Source organism: Thunnus maccoyii, chromosome 12, assembly GCF_910596095.1.
Source record: "Thunnus maccoyii chromosome 12, fThuMac1.1, whole genome shotgun sequence".
NCBI classification, from domain to species: Eukaryota; Metazoa; Chordata; class Actinopteri; order Scombriformes; family Scombridae; genus Thunnus; species Thunnus maccoyii.
Window position 1 is genome coordinate 21,596,907 of NC_056544.1, and position 19,909 is coordinate 21,616,815.

The following is a 19,909-nucleotide window of genomic DNA, read 5'->3' on the forward strand; positions in this document are numbered from 1 at the left end:
AGTATGTTTAACTGCTGAAATATTGAATTGAAATATGGGTTTTGTATAGGCCTACTGTGAAACTGTATAAATTGCACCTGAAGATATAGATAGATAGATAGATAGATAGATAGATAGATAGATAGATAGATAGATAGATAGATATTGTTAAAATGACAGCTTAGGCTGTATCATTTTATATTCTTACAAAAGAAAAGTTTTAGTACAATCTTCTATTGAACCTACCCTGATTGAGTCCTTTACTGATCTTCAATCCATCCCGACAAACATAGACACTGTTCCAATATTCATTTAGTTTTGTATGTGTAAAAAGTATAATTTGGTCTCAGTTATATGCATATGGAATATGATGCAGATTTGGTAGATTTTGGTGTATATTCATAAGTGCATGAAATGGTTGTGTGTGTGTGTGTGTGTGTGTGTGTGGGGGGGGGGGGGGGGGGGGGGGGGGTGCAAACTACAATTTGCACACAGCCCACCTAAAGCTAGAAACGGCCCTGCTGGGGAAATAATAATAATATATGTGGCAAATATAACTCAGACAAGACTGCTGAAGCCTCATATAAAGTTAAGGTAAACTTTTAAATGCATTAATGCATTTTTATACAAAATGACTGTATGGACACACTATGGATTTTGCCCCCCCCATCATCACTTACATTAAAAGCACATCTGAAGGGGATCTTTTAATACCCACTATGAACAGGAGGAATGATTACGGCGAGGAAAACCTCTTTCAGTGTTCATTTGGGCACCTTAATGTTGTTTTTAAGACAGTCTTGAAAAAATTGTGAATCTACCCTTTAAAGCTGTTCCTGGTTAAAACTGGTTGAAACGTGCTCAGTGAAAACATAATGACAGCCACGGACAGACACTGTTTTGTGTGGCTGACTGGCGGGCACAGGAGAGGGTTAGGGGGTTATTAAACGGTGGCAATGTGCTCTCTGCCACTGATGAAAACATTTCTGCCTCAACTTGTGTTATCTGCGCGGTGGGTTGTGGGTGTGTGAGCGTCGAAGTAAAATGGCGGACTTGGCAAACGAAGGTGAGTAAGTGGCAGTGTGAGAAAAACAATACAGACACTGTGGTGTTATAAACGGCGCCTTTACGTTGTGTGCATATTAGATAACTGAAATGAAGCTACTTGGCCGCATGTTAATGGTGGGTTCAAGTGAGTTATATTGATCCGTAGCGTTTACAAGACCACAGCGTTAGCAAGCAGGCTAACATTGCTAACCGTTGGGATGTGGGTAATACCTGGAATGCCTCGGAACGCCCTCAAATGCAGCCGCTAACACCCGGCTATTTATAGTCGGGATGTTTTGCCTTTTTGTGGTGAGCTAAATGAGTTACAGTGGATATAACGTTTATCCAAAGGCTGTTATGCCTTAGAAGTGAAGCACTGCTTGTTACACAGCTAATGTGATTGATAGGAAACGTTTACAGTACGACCTCCTTCTTGTTTAATGTAGTTAGCGCTCGTTTGCCGGATTGCTTGACGTGCATTTAGGCGCGTAGAGAGAAAAAACCGTCAGCCCAGAGACAATGCTTCCTTCATGTTCTTTATTCACCCCATTCAGAACACAGTGTCTTTATGTTGATGTGTTAACTATGGCAGAATTCATTGAGGCTCTTGTTGTTATTGCTTGTACAGGCGAGATGACTCATGCGAGATGGAGCGCATTAGCAAGCTAACTATAGCCAGTAAGCTAAGCTACGGGTCGGCTTTAGGGAACAACCGGTGGTGTCGGCTATTTGCTGGATCGGGTCAGATAGTGTAAATGCTAGCATGCTCAACATAAAGCCGGGAACATCTGAATTTCTGCAGTTGAATATCACTGTCGTTTTCTGGAATTCATACATTCATAACCACGTTAGCCTAGTCAAATCGTAGAGATACAAAGCTAGACGTTTAAATATAGGTCACACAAGGTTTTCACGTTTTATGCTGTTAAATGTGTTTCAACCATATATAAACAGCCATGAGGGTTTGTGTTAGAGATGGTGAATGTCGGAGGGATTTGGATGTTACCGCATGCGTTTATACCCCGGCAAGGCTCAAAAACGACAACGATGCTACACCTGCTCGGTGTAATAGGCCCAACCCAGACAGAGAAAAACCTTTGTCTGCCAACGTTATAGGATTACACATCTTACAGAGGTTACAGTGTGAAGGTAAACGCGTTAAGTGGCCTGAGGTGGAATGAAATTATTACCTGGCTCGATTGCTATTCTAGTTGGCTGTAATAATAGTTAACAGTAGCAACAAAATGTTTTGGTGGTGACCTGAATAAAACCCCATTTTTAGATTACAAAATAGTTAGGTTACTGTTTGGCAAGTTTGATGGCTGTCTGACACATTGGTTATTACAGTAATGTCTCTTATATTGTTTTGGTATCTGATGATGAAGTTTAGGTTAACTTTGTGTGATCCTATTTGTCCTACATCCTACAAGTACATTCTTTCTGAATAGCATTGCATTATTACTGTAGTATAGCCTGGTTTAAAAGAGTTGATTTCTGTTGTCTGGTTTACATTGACCAAAGTTAATCCTTGTTCTGCATTTATGGAAATTATTTTGTCAGTGTCTTTTCATACTTCCTACTTTTACACTTATTTTTGACCCTAGCTAAATCTGGCATTTAAATATTATAAACAGTTGTGTTAGACTTTACTGATCGCTTCACCAGCGATATCTTGAAGTGGCACTGCAAGTTTATGAATTTATGAGGATGTTACTTATGGATGTATGAAAATTTGTAATGCGCATAACTTCCCATGTGTCATACCAGGTACTCATGTTTTTAAGAGAATATCTAGGTCACAGAATGTGAAGGCCATAGCTTAAGCTGTTTTGTTAAAGAACCAAACAGACTGGATTGCTGTATACCTTAAGTCAGTGCTGGGATGACTAGCCTACATCTTCTCTTAACAGACAAGCCTGCCATAGCGCCTCCTGTGTTTGTTTTCCAAAAAGATAAAGCACAGAAGGTAAGTTTTTCATATGTTATTCAAGTGTTAATCAAGGCTTAAGACATATTGTATGATTATACAGAGTATATACTGATATTCAGTCTGGACTGTATCACAGAAAAGCACACATTGATGAAGAATTGTTAAGCAAATCAACTATTTCATCACTAGAACTTTAAACAAGTCAAAATCTGTTGATCTCATGTCAAGCACATCTTGGTTGAGTTAATACCACTTTCACTTTTGTTAATAGTTACAGCTCCAGACTAAATACCAGGAACATGGAATCCAATGTTATTTTTTGTGTCCTTTTTTTTAATACTTCTTTAAACAACTTAACAACAACAGTACCACTCTTTTGGGGAAAAATAAGAATTTAACAGCATTATGTTCACTTGCAGCGATCTGCGGAGGGCTCAAGTGCAGAAGATGGAGAGGGTAAATCTAATATCCAAACTGGCCACTTGCTCTGCTAATATTATCATTATAAAAGATTTATTTAAACTGGAATATTAATATTTTGTCGCCACTTTCAGATTCAGACAAAGACGAGGGAACCTATTGCCCCCCTGTGAAAAGAGAGAGGACCTCATCATTCCCACCCCCACATTCTGGTAAGGGCACGTGGTGACTAAGCAGAGCATTTATTTTTTCTTGGTTCTTGCTTGTGGTGTACATGTTGATTTGTATGCTGAGTGCAATGCCTGTCCGCTACTTTGCAGTTCCCAAGAACAATGTATTCATGCCCTCAAGTTTCTGCCAGTCTCCGACTGGGAACTCTGACTCTGAGCCAGGTGAGGCATCTAGATCACCATTAGTTTCTCTTCACTTCTTAAAGGCCCACTGCAGTGAAAATGTTAGTCTCAAAGGTCGAAAACATTTATATCTTCAGTTACTTTCAACAATTTAAGACTACAAATGCAATAAATTGACTGAAATTGTTAGAAAAATAACTTGCTAGCCTGAAGATTCTATATATCAGAAATAATTTTTGAAGATGTTTGTATTATAAAGTCATATAGTTGGAAATAAGATGTCAGCAAAGTTTTGCATATCCTCTGCCTGCAAATGCACCCCCTTCGCCGTGACCCGCTCTGGTCAAATCACATGTGGTAATTTTACTTCTGAGCTAGCCCTACAAATATCTGCTCTGGACGTCTGGTGTTATTAATGGATAGAGGAAAATGTGTTGTTACAGAATGCAAAGCCCACAGGCATGATTGGATTTTTCAGTAACAGTTTTAAATAAGTGAATGCACATTGACGAACATGAGTGTAAAGTTGAAATAAACAATACATTTCCTCTTTTATGTGTGGTGTTAACCTTACACAATGAAGTCGGAAGAGGCATACGGTGCCAGATCAGTGCATTCCCAGTCAACTTTGATTACTCAAGATATCAGTTCAGGCTGGTTTGTTGTATTTAGCTTTGGGTTGAGGTTTGGTTATTTTGAAATAATTTGGACGTCCTCTCTTGTTTCTTTCTGTCTGCACTAGTGGTCTGTGTCTCTATCATGTGTTGCAAATAGAACCTGCAGAGAGAGGTGTAGCCTATTGCATTTGTTTGGGAAGATAATGGTCAGTATTGAATCAAATATAAGTTTCTAGAGTATTTTCACAAAATCCCTAGTAAATCAGGGACGATTTCTTCATTGTGGGAACATTATGACCTTGTATGACCCGTGACTCTGCCTGTACATAATGTAGTTCTGTTCTGGATTATGACTGTTTGAACTGCCAAGTTTAGCTGGAAAACAAGTTCTAAGTTTACCAGCCAAATTCATCTTGCCAGTATTAGGGAAAAAGCAAATTTGAGCTTGATATTGGTTGAGGCAGAGGGTTTATTATTGTAAGATGCCACAGTGTCATGTGGTGGTAGTTGGCTGCACTTTGTGTGGTGCCACTGAACATGTCAGAGGAATGTCTTATTAGCTATTATAAGCCCCCTTGTATTTTGTGCGGATGGACTGCTGTGATTCATTCACATCTCTTAAAAAAAGGAATAACTATTATACTAGTGTGTGGGTCTCAAATTTTGTAGAATAAGTCAAGCTTTGTGGCGTCTTAAACACAAAGGAACAGAACAGGTTTGGATCGCCGTTCTGTACCTGTGCGGTCTCTTTGCTGCAGTTCGGAGTCCTCTCAAGCTCTGAATAAAACATTTATCATATCATAGTCGGTGGCATGCTGTTCACCATTTGTGACTATGAATATTTTTCAAGGTTCATCATGTGCATTTCACTGGAGGTGGGCATGGAAAACGGCTAATAATCATTTGAAATTAGACATTTCAGTCAGTCAGTAGTAATAAAAAGTTATTTAAACTGACAGAATCACTTTAAAACACATGAACTTTACAGTACAGATATAAAAGCAAGATGGAGAAAAATTAAATTGGCTAAAATAATGACTGCAGTGGGACTGTAACAATTGTGGAAATGTTTATGTTTAATGTGTAAATGTTCTTTGTTAATATGTCTCATCAGAAAAATTACCTTGCTTTATATTTAGTGGGTCGATGATGGAATAATTGTGTTTTTTGATAAACAACTTGGGTGTTATTTTCATAATTTTGACCATCCTTATAACAAGCTCATTGTTTAGAAATGGCGAGCGGTGATGTCACCAGTTAACACGGCTTTACAGAGAGGACGAGACATCCACTTGAGCAAACAAGGCTGTAATTAATAACCATTTCAAATATATTACATAAAGCACTTATTGGAAAGTGAAAACAACGATGAACACACCAGAGATCTCCATGGTGCAGCTGTGTCTAGTGCACTTCCATGTCCTAAGTATTAGGACCTGGTTAGTAAATTGAAAATAGGCCCTGTTTGTTTAAAAAAAAAAAAAAAAAGTGAAATTTGTTTAATATTAATGTTCAGTAGACATGGATAGGATCTCATAAATATTGAGGAATAGAAGATGCAGTTTTTATAAGTGCTTTTGGCTCTGTGCTTGTAATAAAAGTACTGTAATAGTGAATCTTTTCTCATTTCAAGTATAATAAGGGCTATATTTAAAAATAAAATACATAACAGAGAGCTCTTGAAAAAAATGTGCATCCCAAAATAAAGTGGATCAATCACTTTGGGCTCTTAGATTGTTTATTTTCACTCGAGTGGGTATATTTGCTCAGAAGATTTGTGCAGTATTGTGAGACATACTGGTTTTGAATTGCCCGTGGGAACTAGCCTAAGAGTCTGTCCATTCTTGATTAAAAGCTGCGTTTTCGCTGTCTACTTCTCTCTTTTTAGAGCACGCCATGTGAAAAAAACTTTTCTCTGACTCTCTGTACAGCTCTGATCGCTGGCTGTGCTCATGCTTATGGTTTTATTATTATGGATTACAAAAAAATCAGAAACATAAATATTTTTTGGTGAAAACAACTCATACAGAGACGTAAAGATTTAATAAACACTCCCACTCAACATTTTCAGTAATTTTTTTTCGTTATTTGACTATTACGCACGTCATTTAAGCATTTCCAGGTCCTCTGCAATTTCCAAATCATAGAATTTTATTCTGAGTAGGAATATCCACTCACTCTAGTCCAAATTCATTTCCATATTAAGGGAAATGCTCCACTCCACTTCAGCACCCAGCTCTTTCCTTACTCCTGGAGAGCATACTCTGTGCTCAGACACAGAGCTGAGTGGCTCGCTGTTCGTTTGTTTATTCAAAGTTTATTAATATTAAACGTTTCGTATGTCCAAACGTGTTTTAGCTGTATACTCCGCACTCAGACACAGAGCTGAGTGGCTTGCTGTTTGCTTTTTTATTCACAGTTTATTAATATTAAACATGTTGCATGTCCAAGCACACCATGTGAAAATACTTTTCTCTGACTCACTGTACAGCTCTGATCTCTGGCTGTGTTCATAACATGGAGTCGCAGAGCCCTGAAGCCCCACCCCACTGCTGCAGAGCTGAGCGTCTCGCTGAACACTTGTTTGTTCAAAGTTTATTAACGTGTCGCATGTCCAAATTGCACCAAATTCAACATTGCACGTCCTTGGGTCCTAAGCAATTAACACGCCAAGTGCGAAGTCGATTGGATGAACGCTTCTCGAGATAAGCGAAGGACATACATACAGACAGAGTCCTTCCTTTATAGTTACACGAGTGCCAGGTCATGTCAGGCTAGTAAAGCCACTGAGATGGAGACTTAGATGTAGAAATAGATCGGAGGCCCTAGAGCCCGCCATATTACTGCACAGGAGTTAGAGCGTACACAACTCCTGAGACTCATAAAGGGTTGCTGTGGTAACGGGGCCTGTGATTTGAAAGATGCAAAAACAGAAGAAAGTTTTATAAGTTGCTGTGTAACTTGGATGTTTCTTTAATGTCCGCCTTCTGCCGTTCTCCATCTCACCAGAGGAGAAACCTGTGGGATTCCGTTTAAAGCCACCCACTCTCATACATGGACAGGCACCGAGTTCAGGTGAGGGTTTGATGTCTTTAAGTAATATTTTTCTCACATTAGCTTGATTGAAATGGGGGAAAAAACCCAAGCTTGCACTCTTTTATAAGGCTCCATTCAGAAATGGTACATCTAGACCTGAACAGGTGAAACTATAAAATCTCTTTGTGTGTAAAAAAAAAAAAAAATATGAGACTTTCAGAGAAATCACACCAATAAGTTGTCTCTGTTGCAGGCGTCCCAAGTCAGAAACCTAAGGAGCAGCAACGCAGTGTCCTCCGCCCTGCAGTTCTCCAGGCACCACCCTCAAAATCACATATAGAGTCCAGTGAGTAAAACTTGGAGTCACCTTCACTCTTGAGTTGATACTTCTAAAACATTCTCTAACATCATTAAAATCTTTGTCTGATAATTTATTACTTTTATATTGTAAGTGTTTGCTGCACGAGCCTTTTTTCCTTCAGGAAAATAAACTGAAAATGATTTTATCGTTTCCGTCTGTTCAGATTCCAGTTGTGGAACCAACGGTGTGAAAAAGTCATCAGATGGGGCACCTGTGACCCAGTCCCTCTTCCTGAACAACACAGAGCACTCAGCCACCCTGGCCAAGTCACTGGTAAGAAGAAGCTAAATCTCTGCCCGTTATCTGCAGATGGGAACTGAAAAGCAAGCAAGCAATCAGCCAGTTCAGTAAAGGCTATACCCTTTTGTTTAGGGCTTCAGAAAGTGTGAACAAGTGTGAAACTTATTTATAGAAGAGCTAATGATTTTCAGCGTTGTGGTTGTTTTCATCCTCTGCTTTAATGAGGAAGTATATCGACTCTTGTATTCATAAAAAAAAAGTTATGCAAATGTTTGACATTGAATTAATTAATTCATCACAGACCTGTGTAAATAATATCATAGCATTAGTTAGCTACATAGATAACAGTGTGCCTGCAGTAGAAATGGATTAAAGTTTGATCCTGGTTCTCTTTTTTTTTTTTTTTTTTTTTTTTTTGTTCAATTTCAAGAAACATGAAAATGAGGAAGATGGAGCAAGTGGTAACAAAGATGGAGGCGGAAGAGAGAAGGAGACAGATGTAGCAATATCTTTTGTGTTTGGTCAGAATATCAAAGACAGAGCAAAGGTGGGTTTTTCTACTCGTCTTACATCTGTTTGTGACACACAGTGAACAGACAAGCTTGAGGTGATAATGTGTGACAAACTGTCCAAATATACACAGTTAAAAGTGGCAGTCAGAGGAGCGGCTTGAGACCTTTCTCTAAGATTTCACTCTGAAGAATGAGATGCTTTTTATAGCCTCAGAGATGCATTTTCTGTGGTGTTTTGTATGGTGTCCAAAATGATTTTTGTATATTTTTTGTGGTCAGCCTGGAACTGTTGTGACAGGAATGTTTAGACAATTTTGAAATGATGACTCGCTGCTTGCTCACTTGCTAAGCTGCGTATTAGTCAGCTTTTCATTAAATGTGAATTTGTGAGAGTGTTTTGGTCATTCCTTAAGCTTGGATGATGCATGATTCCAAAATTAACACAATTGTTTTTCTTTTTCTAGTTGGAGGAGAACAGTACGGAAGACAAGTCAAAGGATGGTGTGCCACCAGACTCTCAATCAGAGGGCACTAATTATTTCTTACAGTACATCTCTACCCCAAGGTAATGTCAGAATGAAATGGTGTCTTCTTTCAAGTATTTTTAGCAACTCATTTTCATTCATGAGTAACTTCGATCAACTTACTAATCTTTTTTTTTTTTTTCCTTTCATGCTGTGTCAGTTCAAAAAATGCCACAAACAGTACAGACAGTGGGGCAAAATTTGTTTTTGGGCAGAACATGTCGGAACGAGTATTGGTGAGTTTATACAGCTTGTTCAATAGTCAGTCTGCTCTCTGCCATGAAAAATCCTAATGATTGAGCTTTGAACAAGTTCCAATGATCAGCTTTGTTGTGTTTTCAGAGTCCACCCAAGGGCGAGTCCTCAAACGAGGAAAATAAAGAGGTTTCAGCTGCCCCTGCTTCAGAGCCCTCATCACAGGAAACCACCCCAGAGAAGGGTAAAAAAAAAAACACAACCCTGTTAATTCAAAAAATGTTTGCTGTTTGGTTTGACTACTAATAGATGTAAGAGACACAAAGAACATTTCTTGGCTACAGAAAGACCTGGAACAGTCAAAAAAAAAAGCAATTCAACAGAAATGTAACGGTGCAGTCGTCTCTGAAAGATTTCCAACTTATGTGAAGTCTTTCAGCATTAGCATCAAAATTAATTGGGAGCTAGTGTTTGATCAGCCATCTTAAAGAGATGTAATAGTAAAATATACATCTGTAATTTGAGATGCATATTTATTTGTTTCATAGTTTTTCTGGAACTATGACAGCCTACAAGTAATATCTTTTTTGTTTTTTCTCCCAACACAAAATTTTGGTTACATCCATACATTATGCCATACAAGAGGGTATCGAACTGCCCTTTTCTTCTTTTAGTCAGTAACAGTAATAGTGACAGTTAGTCAGTAATAGAAGTAACTGTAGAAATAAGGTACCAACAGAGAATTTTTCACATCTGCACGAAGTTGTAAGTGAAATTATTCAGATAACTTGGAAAAGATGCGGCTGCATTCAGTAGGAGCACAATTCGGTCCCGGTTCCTCGTCGTCCAAAACAGGCAAAAGAAACAGTGTTTGCTTGCAGTTTTCATCCTTTCGTCCATGATTGTTTCCCAAACTAAGTTGAATGAAGACAGCAGGCGCTGAGGTTTTTTGACGGCCAACCGGCAGCTCTGGCATTATTCTGGCTTGTGTGCAACTCTAGTAAGTTTGCCATGAGCCACAAGACTGACCCCATGATCCTTGCACACCGCTACAATATATCCACACTCAATGAAGAAAAATGTTTTGTAAACGAAAATAAGCCTCTGTAAAGAGATATAATACTTTGAGTCTGCTAACCGGCTGCTCTGCTGGGAAATGTACTCTCCCCCTGCGTTCCATAAACACACCATCATCGGTAGCTGATTGGAATGGACCGCACGCAGTCCACTCTGGTTGTTGTAGGATTCCCCCTTCAGAGCGATATGGGGGATCTACAGCCTTTTTCTCGGTTTTCTCTTGTCATAGGGCACCAATTTCAAAAGTAATTGCACACTTCTACCACATAGGTGACCTAGTTTTAAGAAATTATCATTCACAGCAGTGAATTTTCCCTTTTAAGACTTGCTTATTCTATTGCTTGGTTAGACGAATGTTTTTACAACAAACTGTTTTTTTTTATATATTTCATTTATTCGGTTTCATATTTATACAAACACGAACTCCTACTTTACAGCTGTGGTCAATGTGTTAACACAACTGACAGTAGTGAGTTATTTTGTGGGTTAAACACAACATCATAAAAGGCTGTGTGACCTAGTGAGATACTGTATGCACATTCATGGGGTTTGACAGCATGTTTTTGTTACTGTCCACTTTACCCAAGGACAAAGGAAAAAAATTCAGCAATTCAAAGCTGTTGTTCATCAATATGATATAAAGGATCCACAGCAGCCTTTAAAGAGTTTGTGTATGAGGCAAAGTGCCACCCTGGGTCCATCATGTCTCACAAAAATGTTTTAGGAGTGGGAGCAGACTTAACGCTTGTGCACACAAATTGTTGATCAAACTCCAGCTAGGTGCTGATTTCTCACCGCTGTGTATTATCTTTCCAGTGAACAGTGTGTCGGAGTCTTTGGAGGAGTCTGCAGCAGCGTACACCAAAGCCACAGCCAAGAAGTGCATCTTAGAGAAAGTCGACGTCAAAACTGGAGAGGAGTCGGAAAGCAATGTTTTACAGGTAGGTGGTGGGCTCACTGGATTCAAGACATGAAGTAAATAAATGTGGCAGAAAGCAATGCAGTCCTTTTTTTCACTCTTTTACTTCAGATGCAGTGCAAGTTATATGTTTTTGAGAAGACTGCTCAGTCTTGGATAGAGAGAGGTCGAGGTTTGCTGAGGCTCAACGACATGGCATCGACAGATGATGGCACGCTACAGTCCCGTCTAGGTAAACACACCTGCAGAAATCTCTTCGGAATGAACTCAGAAAATAAACAACTTACTGTTGTGTGCACAGCTTTGGTTTTCCGTGTTTGAATCAGTGTATGTGACAGAAAAATTGAAGAATTACTTGTGAATGCTGTTTTGTTTGTGGTTTGAATGTTTGTGCCAAATGATAAGAGATGACATTTATCTCAGTAAAAAATACAAATGGTTCGTAGTGTTGGATTTCATCACCATCATTATTGCAGTATCTGACTTTGAACACAAGGGGGAGCCCATTCCCACTCTACACACTTCTGTGGACTAGACATTACAGCAGTTAAATATGCTGCATGATGGTGTCTAGTTATCACTAATATTTTAATTAACCATTCTATTTTCTCTGATGTGAACTAACAAGACTGAGATCAGAGTCGGGTAGAATAGCAATAATTCAAGCAGTTTCTTTGGCCTGTAGTTCATTGCTGTGTGTTTATGTTTAAACCCTTTCAGTGATGAGGACCCAGGGCAGCCTCCGGTTGATCCTCAACACTAAGCTTTGGCCCCAGATGCAGGTGGACAAGGCCAGCGAGAAGAGTGTACGAATCACTGCCATGGACACAGAGGACCAGGGGGTCAAGGTCTTCCTAATATCGGTACGTATTACAAAACACTATACTGTAAATTAGCAGCTTATACCTTTTATTTACCTGGACTGCAGAGAGAATCAAGGCTTTATGTCCAATTTGTCCTGTTTATTATATCATATTTTAGTAAAAAGCATCTTTGTTTTCAAATCTACTCCTGATTTAATTTGCTGTTGATGGTGCACAGTAACAGCACAGGGTTTCCACACATCCTGGAAAACAATTGAACAATTTTCCAGTCATGGAAAACACATGGAAAATGAGAGAAAACGTCAAATGTCCTGGAAAATCTTGTCCTAGAATATTATTTCAACATTTTCCTATTTTCCCTTTAGTTGAGAATAAACTACTAGGCTACAGGATCTATCAGAGCTCCCCTAAAACGGATAATATTGCCATTTGAAAGGGTTAAGTTATGATCAGGATCATATTAACCTTCAATGGTAGTTTATGGAAAAGAGTATTTTGAAGAGGCTGCTCTCGGTTATGTTTCGGAAATGCTGTGAACACAACCCCAAGTCATGTCACATGGTGGCACATGCAGGTTGGATGCCATTACAACTTAAATGTTTCATTATCCTTCAAATCTAAATATTAGTCACTGCTGGCTGGTAACTATGGTAGTTTTTATTAGGTATATAGATTAGAGGGCCACTTTGCATTTTCAGCCTTATCTCTGGCCATTCAAATTAGGGATATAGTGTGAAAAACAACAACAGTTGTTATCAATGTCCTCTGTGTCTCAGCTGCAAAATCTACTGTTCTTTCGACGCCAGCGCCGTCATTTCACACATACAGTGATGTCGTTGGTGTCAAGGAAGAACTACAGGCGATATCGGTAGTGGTGCCTTCAAAGACAGTAAAATGTGGGTCTTCCAAAACACACACACACTGTCTGTTATCCTCACGATAGGGAAAAGAAGACACTAATCTATCATACTAGGAAAACTAGTTTCATGATATGAGGCTGAATATTGCGTTGTGGAGTCAGACACAGCAGGCTGTGGAGGAGAAAGTGACCACCGCAGCGACGTTACAGCCGCAACCTGATACAAACTTTAGCTGCTGAGTTTCTCTGTGATTCCTAACACAAACAACTAGCTTTACTATATAATGTCAGAGCAGAGATATGGCAGCACTATTACTACCTATGAGGCCGAATACAGTGCTTCAGAATCAAACAAAACAGAGTGTCAAGGAGGAAGCAGCCACCACAGAAGCTACATCACAGCAGCAGCCTAAAAGAGAGGCGCTGCAACTGGACAGACGGCAGCACCATCGACCGATGACTAGTGAGGATGGTCAGAAAGAAAAGAGACACACTGAAAACTGCACTTCAACAAACTTAGTGGTGCTTTGGTAAACCTGACTGTTTTCTGACAGAATATTATATCAGACTTTTAACTTTGAATACAGAACAGCGACTGTTTTAAGTTAACGTAACCTGTAACTTGCGACTGCATCCAACTTGAGCATAATCCGATCTTCATCATCATCCAAAACGATAAAAGAAACAGCATTTGGTTGCAGTTTTTCGCCCCTTCATCTCCACTTGTTTCCAACACCAAGCTCAAATGGAGACAGCAGAATCAGAGGTGCTTTGACTGTATGCCGGCCAGCACTGTGTGATCAACATAACTGACTCCAGTGCGCCGTTTGTGTTGTGATCCTTGCACACTGGTACGATATATGTAGACTCGATGATTGGTAAATGATAATAAGCCTCAGTAAAGAGATGTAACAGCTGCTTGCTTTGCTAAATGGCCATGTACTTGCCTTAAAGACACCGTCAGCATAGTCAGTCAGTCTGATTGGACGGGACACACGCATTGCACTCTTGTTTGTTGTAAAATTCCCCCTTAAGAGTGGTGTGGGGGATGTACAGGGGATGTTTCTCAGTTTTCAGAGAATTACAACAAGGCAAGAAATAAAAAACAACAGTAAGAGGAGATAGTAGTAAAAAGTAGTGACATTAAAACATCTAAAGGTTATGCCCGTATACTGAAATGTTTCTGTAACACTTGTCCTCTAATTACAGTAGTGACAGAATGTCAGGAGGACAGTGCAAGTTCAAGAACGGGCAGAAAGAAGACCCCCAGTTTAGGGACCCCCTAGGGGAGGTGGCAGGAGATGTGCATGGGGAATATTGCAAGTTTTGCGAGAAGTCTTTTGATGTTGTTAATGTGGGAATCTCAGCACTCAAGAGTAATGCACGAGGGCAAGGCCATTTCAAAGTAGGGCTGAACAATTAATTAAAATTTTATCGAAACTGCGATATGGCCTACTGCAGTTTTGAAACTGCAGGAGGCACAATGTTTGTCAAAATACCATTTTTGAATTAAATGTTGTCGTGCTGCAGAGATGTCCTGGCTTACACATCATATTCTACGCACAGGTACAGATCCCCATAAAAATCACACCATAATCATTTTAATCTTTTTCAATGAAAATGAGAATAATGATGTAAAAATTATCATTCCCTCTAATATCGCAAATCATACCGCAATTGCAATATCTGTCAAAATAATTAGATATTTTTCAAAGTCATTCAGCACTGTGTCAAAGTTGCTGGACAATTAAACAATCAGAGAAGAATAAAACATTTCATTAGGGTGACACCTTCAAAAGACACAGGAGAGGGAAGAAGCTGTCCAGCAAACCAAGGAGCCACTGTACGTAAGGAAAGTGGCCGTCACGGAAGCACAGCGCTACAAGTGTCCAGTACAAGTGAACATGGAAAAAGCTCAAGAGCACAAGGCAGCTCGGCTTTCCGGCCAAGCTGTGCTTGAAGCAGAGATTTGCTGGGTAATCAAGACGGTCATTTCACACCAGTCATTCAACTCCAGCTCTGATATGTCAGTCATTGTTGGTCAGATGTTCGTTCCAGGACAAGTGAGATTGCCAAACAGTCTCAGGGCTTAAAGTTCTCAGGCACCATGCCTGATATCAGGCATAGAGCGATTCTAAATTAATATAATACTTAATTTAATACTTTGTACACATTTCTTCCTGGACAACTTTTCAGGCTCACAAATCTTTTCTTGCTTTAATCCCTGCGGTTTTCATGTGGTGCAACAAAATCGGCTTACCTTGCATGTTTTGGCTTGTGTCCATATATCAAAGAGCAGCTGATCAAAGACATAAGAAAAGCACAGTGCTATGTAGTGTCTTTTGATGAATGCCTAAATAAAGTGACACAGAAAGAACAGATGGATGCTGTGTGGTACTGGAGTGAACGTGAAGGGAAGGTAGCTGTGTGTTATTTTGATTCAGAGTTTATGGGACACACTCAATTAGAGAAGCATTTGGAGAAAATAAGAGTCACCACTTAATCCTAATAAGCTTGTGCAGGTTTCAATAGATGGCCCTCAACTGGAAGTTCCTGAGCATATTCCAAGTGGACAAGAGCTAAGTGGACCCAGATGTGCCAGAGATTATCAATCTGGGAAGTTTTGCTTTGCTTGTTGTGCGTAGAAGCTTTCAAAATGGAGAGAAGCCTTTTTTGGAGACATTCCAGACCGATGCCCCAATGATACCTTTTTTAGCAAAGAAGCTTCAGTCCACCCTGAGAGCCTTGATGTCACGCTTTATCAAAAGGAAAGAAATGAAGATAGACACCTGTACAACTGCTGAAACTGGACCCACAAGACAAAGTAATCCATGTGCCACTCAAACAGCTGGATATGGGATTTGAAGCTTTTTTGATGGCATCTGAAAAGCTCCAGGAAAATCCAGTGAATATACAGGTGTCCAAGAAACACTTTGCTGTGACCTGCAAGAAAATCATGGAGGGAAGTCCTCTTATCTATCCGACAGCGCAGCACATGAGCTCCCTTGACCCTGTGACCATGGTAACAGAAGCCGAAAGTGCAACAGCAGTATTTGAGAAACTCCTACAGGTTGTCCTCAATGCGAGATGGTACACTGCCTCTGAGTGTGACAAAGTTCTTGCTCAGTATAAAGCATTCTCATTACATGTCAATGCAAACCATAACCACAAAATAAATCTTTTGGAAGATTTGTCAGTGGCAGAGCAGAGTATGCAGCACTGTGGGACCAAAGGAAATGTCCCCTCACACTGTCTCATGGACAAGCTGCAGTAGAAAGAGCATACTCTGTCAACAAGGATATGCTCATAAAAAAACCTGAAGGAGAGGTCTTTAGTAGCATTGCACTTGGTCAAGGATGCAGTGGCTGGGCATGCAATAGATGAAGCCCTGCCCAAAGACCTTATTCAACACTGCAAAGGAGCAAGGATGAGGTATGTGCAGTACCTGCAAGATGAAGAAGAAGAAAGAAGAAAAAGGACCAAACCGCTAATGAGAACAAAAGAAAGGACATCCACCTTGAAGTGGCAAATGTCAAAACAAAACAGCAAAGAATAATGCTAAGCATTGAGGCAGAAGGAGGCAGATGAAATGGCAGTCAGGGCAGAGGAAAAAAACATGACTTCACATTACTGTCAAGATCAAATGCCTATCACTGAAGTGTTAGAGGAGGGAAGAACTGGCAGCACTAGCAAAAAGTCTGGGAAAACACAGTAGAGTGTTGAGAGACTACACTAAACTCAATGAGGAACAATTTTATTTGAATGTGACATTTGCTTTGTTTTGTATTGACTACTTTGCAGAATGAATATCCATGATACAGCTGGTATATTTTGAGTTACTTAAATGAACATTTGGATGTTATTAAGTTATATTTAGGCCAATTTATGTTGCGCTATGCACTGATCTTACTGATTATTTGTTTATGTATTGAGTAAGGCAGGCGCCAGACACCTTTGCTGGCTCTTTATTTTTTTACTAATTTTTATTATTCAGAGAAAGACGGGAGAAAAAAGTAAGAGAGAAAAGACAACCAAACCGTTGTTGTAACTTGGTTAGACTAATAAAGTGAAGTGCTGTACATCTGCAGGTGTGTTTGCATTATTCTGTGATCAATTTGTCAAGCATGTAAGAGATGATATTTGACTTTTAAATCAGACTTCCACAGAGAGGAACATATTCGTGTATGGCGCGATCACTGACTGTCATACCAGCCGGATCATCACTAAAAAACGTCCTGGAAAAGTGCTGTAAAATGATCTCGACTGCTCTGATCACATAATGATGTGATCAGGGTAATGTGAAAGTGTTAATTTGTTCATTGTGGTTAAGCTGTCTCTGCCACGTCTCTCTCTCTCCCTCAGGGTAGCTCTAAGGACATAGGTCAACTGGCTGCAGCGTTACATCACCGTATCTTAGCCCTAAAGAGCAGGGCAGAGCAGGAGCCCGAGACCCCAGCAACAACCATCCCTGAGGCCGAGGTACCGCAGTCCAACGAAGAGGACAGCGACGAGGAAGACAATGCCTCTGCCTCCGCTTCAGCCTCCACTCCTGCTACAAGTCAGTGAATTTAAAAAAAAAAAAAAAAAAAAAAAAATGTGTTGTTGACATTTGAACGCGTGTTGCAACATTTTTGGGATTTCTTGCTTTTAAATGAAATGAATGTCATGATTTGGAGTGTTTGTGGTACCACCTTGGTCAACCTGCTGCCACTCTCTTCCTGCAGGTAATTCAGAGGGAGGAGAGGGCCAGGCAGCGGCAGGAAGCACATAGCGTCACACTCTCGGACAGCCTGCTAAGATGCTGCTGTTGAGGCATTTTGCTGTAGGCATCTCCATGGACACCCCTTGACCAAACATGGTCCTCCAGACCAGTACTTTTGGATATTAGAAGTCTAGCTCCAGGAAATAACCCCCTGTGCCGGAGTGTCTCACCCAACTCGTGCAGTTCATCTTCTCTGCATTCAGCGTAATATCTGGAGTCGTTTCTTCCCTCCCTCTCCTGTTTTGTGTTTTATTTTTGTTTTCGAGTATTTTTTCCTCTCCCCGATAGCAAAAATAAAGACTTCAAAGCTTTGGTTTGGGACTTTTCTGCTCATCATATTGATGAGTGTAAGGGTGTTTTCCTCTACATTTTAAAGTATGGCACATGTTAAGACTGCAGTTTCTACTTTGGGACCTTTTTACTCACTCTACAGCCGTACCTCTGGACGCCACACATCCAGAGGAGCTTCATTCACAGTGTATTTGACTAGTCATCCAGTTCGAGTCCTACGTCGAGTCCAACCCTTCTACCCTCCAAACCCCCCAACCCCCCAACCCCCAACCCATCCCAACCCGTCTGTGCGTTAGGTTTTGGCAAATGTAATTTATTTTTGGCCGTCATTTTTCATGAGGCATCTCAACACATATGTGCTGTTTGTAATGGCTAGCCAAGACCACTCAAGTTGTCATTAATAGCAGTTTCTTATATTTCCTATTGACCTATATTATAGTGAATAAAAGACTGAAACAATGCAGCTTCTGCTAATGTGAGTTAATGATGTGAGGACAAAAGGGCAGAAGGATTCACCTCAAATTTGTCTCAAAATTAATAATATGTGTTAGTCATTCACCCTTGTGGTTTTTTTAATGACCTTTTTTTCAAGTCAAGAAAATTAACTCATCAGCCTACATTCTGCATGCAACTGTTTTTTTTTGTTTGTTTTTTTTTTTCCAGCATCCCGAGGGTTTATTGTGTTGATACATATTTTTATTTTGGAAAATGTACAAACTTTTTATTCATTTACATTTGGTAAACATGTTGGAATGAAGGCTTACTTCATGTGTGGAAAATTTGAGTGATAACTGTAATACCCTTTGAATGTCATGTACATTTGAATATATCATTTAGTAGCGCACCATGTTTTCTCATCTCCTTCAACTGCCCCCTTTACAAAATAAACCATTTTGGACTGACCTCTGCGATAATTTTCCTTCTAAAAAATCAGAGTTTCTGAGCAAAATCCAAACGTAAATCCATCTTAAAAGATATCAATAAGGTATGGTGTACTGAAACATTGTCTTTAGTAAATGTACTCCTTGAAAACGGTACAATAACGAGTAACAGCAGCCACAGAGAGAGGGGGGGGGATTGCGACCTTGGATATCAGTGAGAGTGGTCTATTCGTTTTGTATTCATGTGTTGGTTCTGGCCTACAGGTTGATGTATGCTGTGCGCTGACTGCAGTGAGCAGGAATCAGACCAAAACTTGCTTATATACTGTATTCATCAGGCACAAGGGCATTAATATTTGATGCATGTACCTGTCATACAGCCCGACACAATAATATACATCTAAACTAAGAACATAACTGCAGCCGCTCCCAAACCTCTTCCCCCTTTATCTGCCTTTCTGTGGCACCTCAGTAGAAAAGCAGTTTTTTTCACATCGTCTCCTGTTTGAAAGTCACAGACAAATTCTGACCTTAGATGTCTGGACAGAATAAAATATATATCTCTGCATAATTTACAGTTTGGAACACAGTTTCTCCACCAACTAATTCTGTTTACTCATTTGTATGCTGTCATGCTCTTGCAGTGTTACTTCCTCCTTTTTTTTTTTTTTCTTTTTTTTTCCTAGGATGCACTGGGCAGAAGGCATGAGGATGATGATCTGTGACGGGCTTAAAAGTGACAATCACTCACATTTAAAAGGAGTTTAGAGTGTCTGAACCAGCACAGACACAAGGAGAGCATAACTCAAGGAATTTCATCTGATATGTTACATCATTTTTTCTTTTAAGACTTGGCACATGAGTAGGCTACATGAATAGAAAGTGTGACCTGATGCCCTGTTGTCTGTCACTGTGGGAAAAAGCTTTTTCTTAAATGTGACATCTCTGTTACATCCTGGCTCTTTGTAAAAAAAGTCTCCCACATGTACCAACCTGTTCCATCCGGCTGCTTTTTCTTCCTCTTTACTTTCTTGATATTTACAAACCATGTGGGTGAGTTGACAGTTTACTGCAGGTGACAC

At 39.8% G+C, this 19,909-nt stretch overlaps 1 protein-coding gene across 4 annotated transcripts; it reads left to right on the forward strand.

Moving 5' to 3' along the window:
- The first annotated feature begins 869 nt into the window (after window positions 1-869).
- On the forward strand, window positions 870-18,849 carry ranbp3b (RAN binding protein 3b). 4 transcript variants are annotated; one of them, XM_042428920.1, is made up of 17 exons: window positions 872-1,045; window positions 2,937-2,992; window positions 3,376-3,412; window positions 3,511-3,588; window positions 3,697-3,768; window positions 7,356-7,421; window positions 7,636-7,728; window positions 7,907-8,016; window positions 8,414-8,530; window positions 8,960-9,060; window positions 9,180-9,255; window positions 9,362-9,458; window positions 11,108-11,232; window positions 11,322-11,442; window positions 11,931-12,073; window positions 17,256-17,451; window positions 17,618-18,849. In XM_042428920.1, exons 1-17 carry the CDS (start codon window positions 1,024-1,026, stop codon window positions 17,662-17,664), a joined length of 1,557 nt encoding a protein of 518 aa, XP_042284854.1. In that variant the 5' UTR covers window positions 872-1,023; the 3' UTR covers window positions 17,665-18,849. The 4 variants fall into 4 exon arrangements, with proteins under 4 accessions (XP_042284856.1, XP_042284854.1, XP_042284855.1 ...); XM_042428921.1 differs by having other exon boundaries at window positions 2,979-2,992; XM_042428922.1 differs by lacking the exon at window positions 8,414-8,530 and having other exon boundaries at window positions 870-1,045.
- The last annotated feature ends 1,060 nt before the right edge of the window (window positions 18,850-19,909 follow it).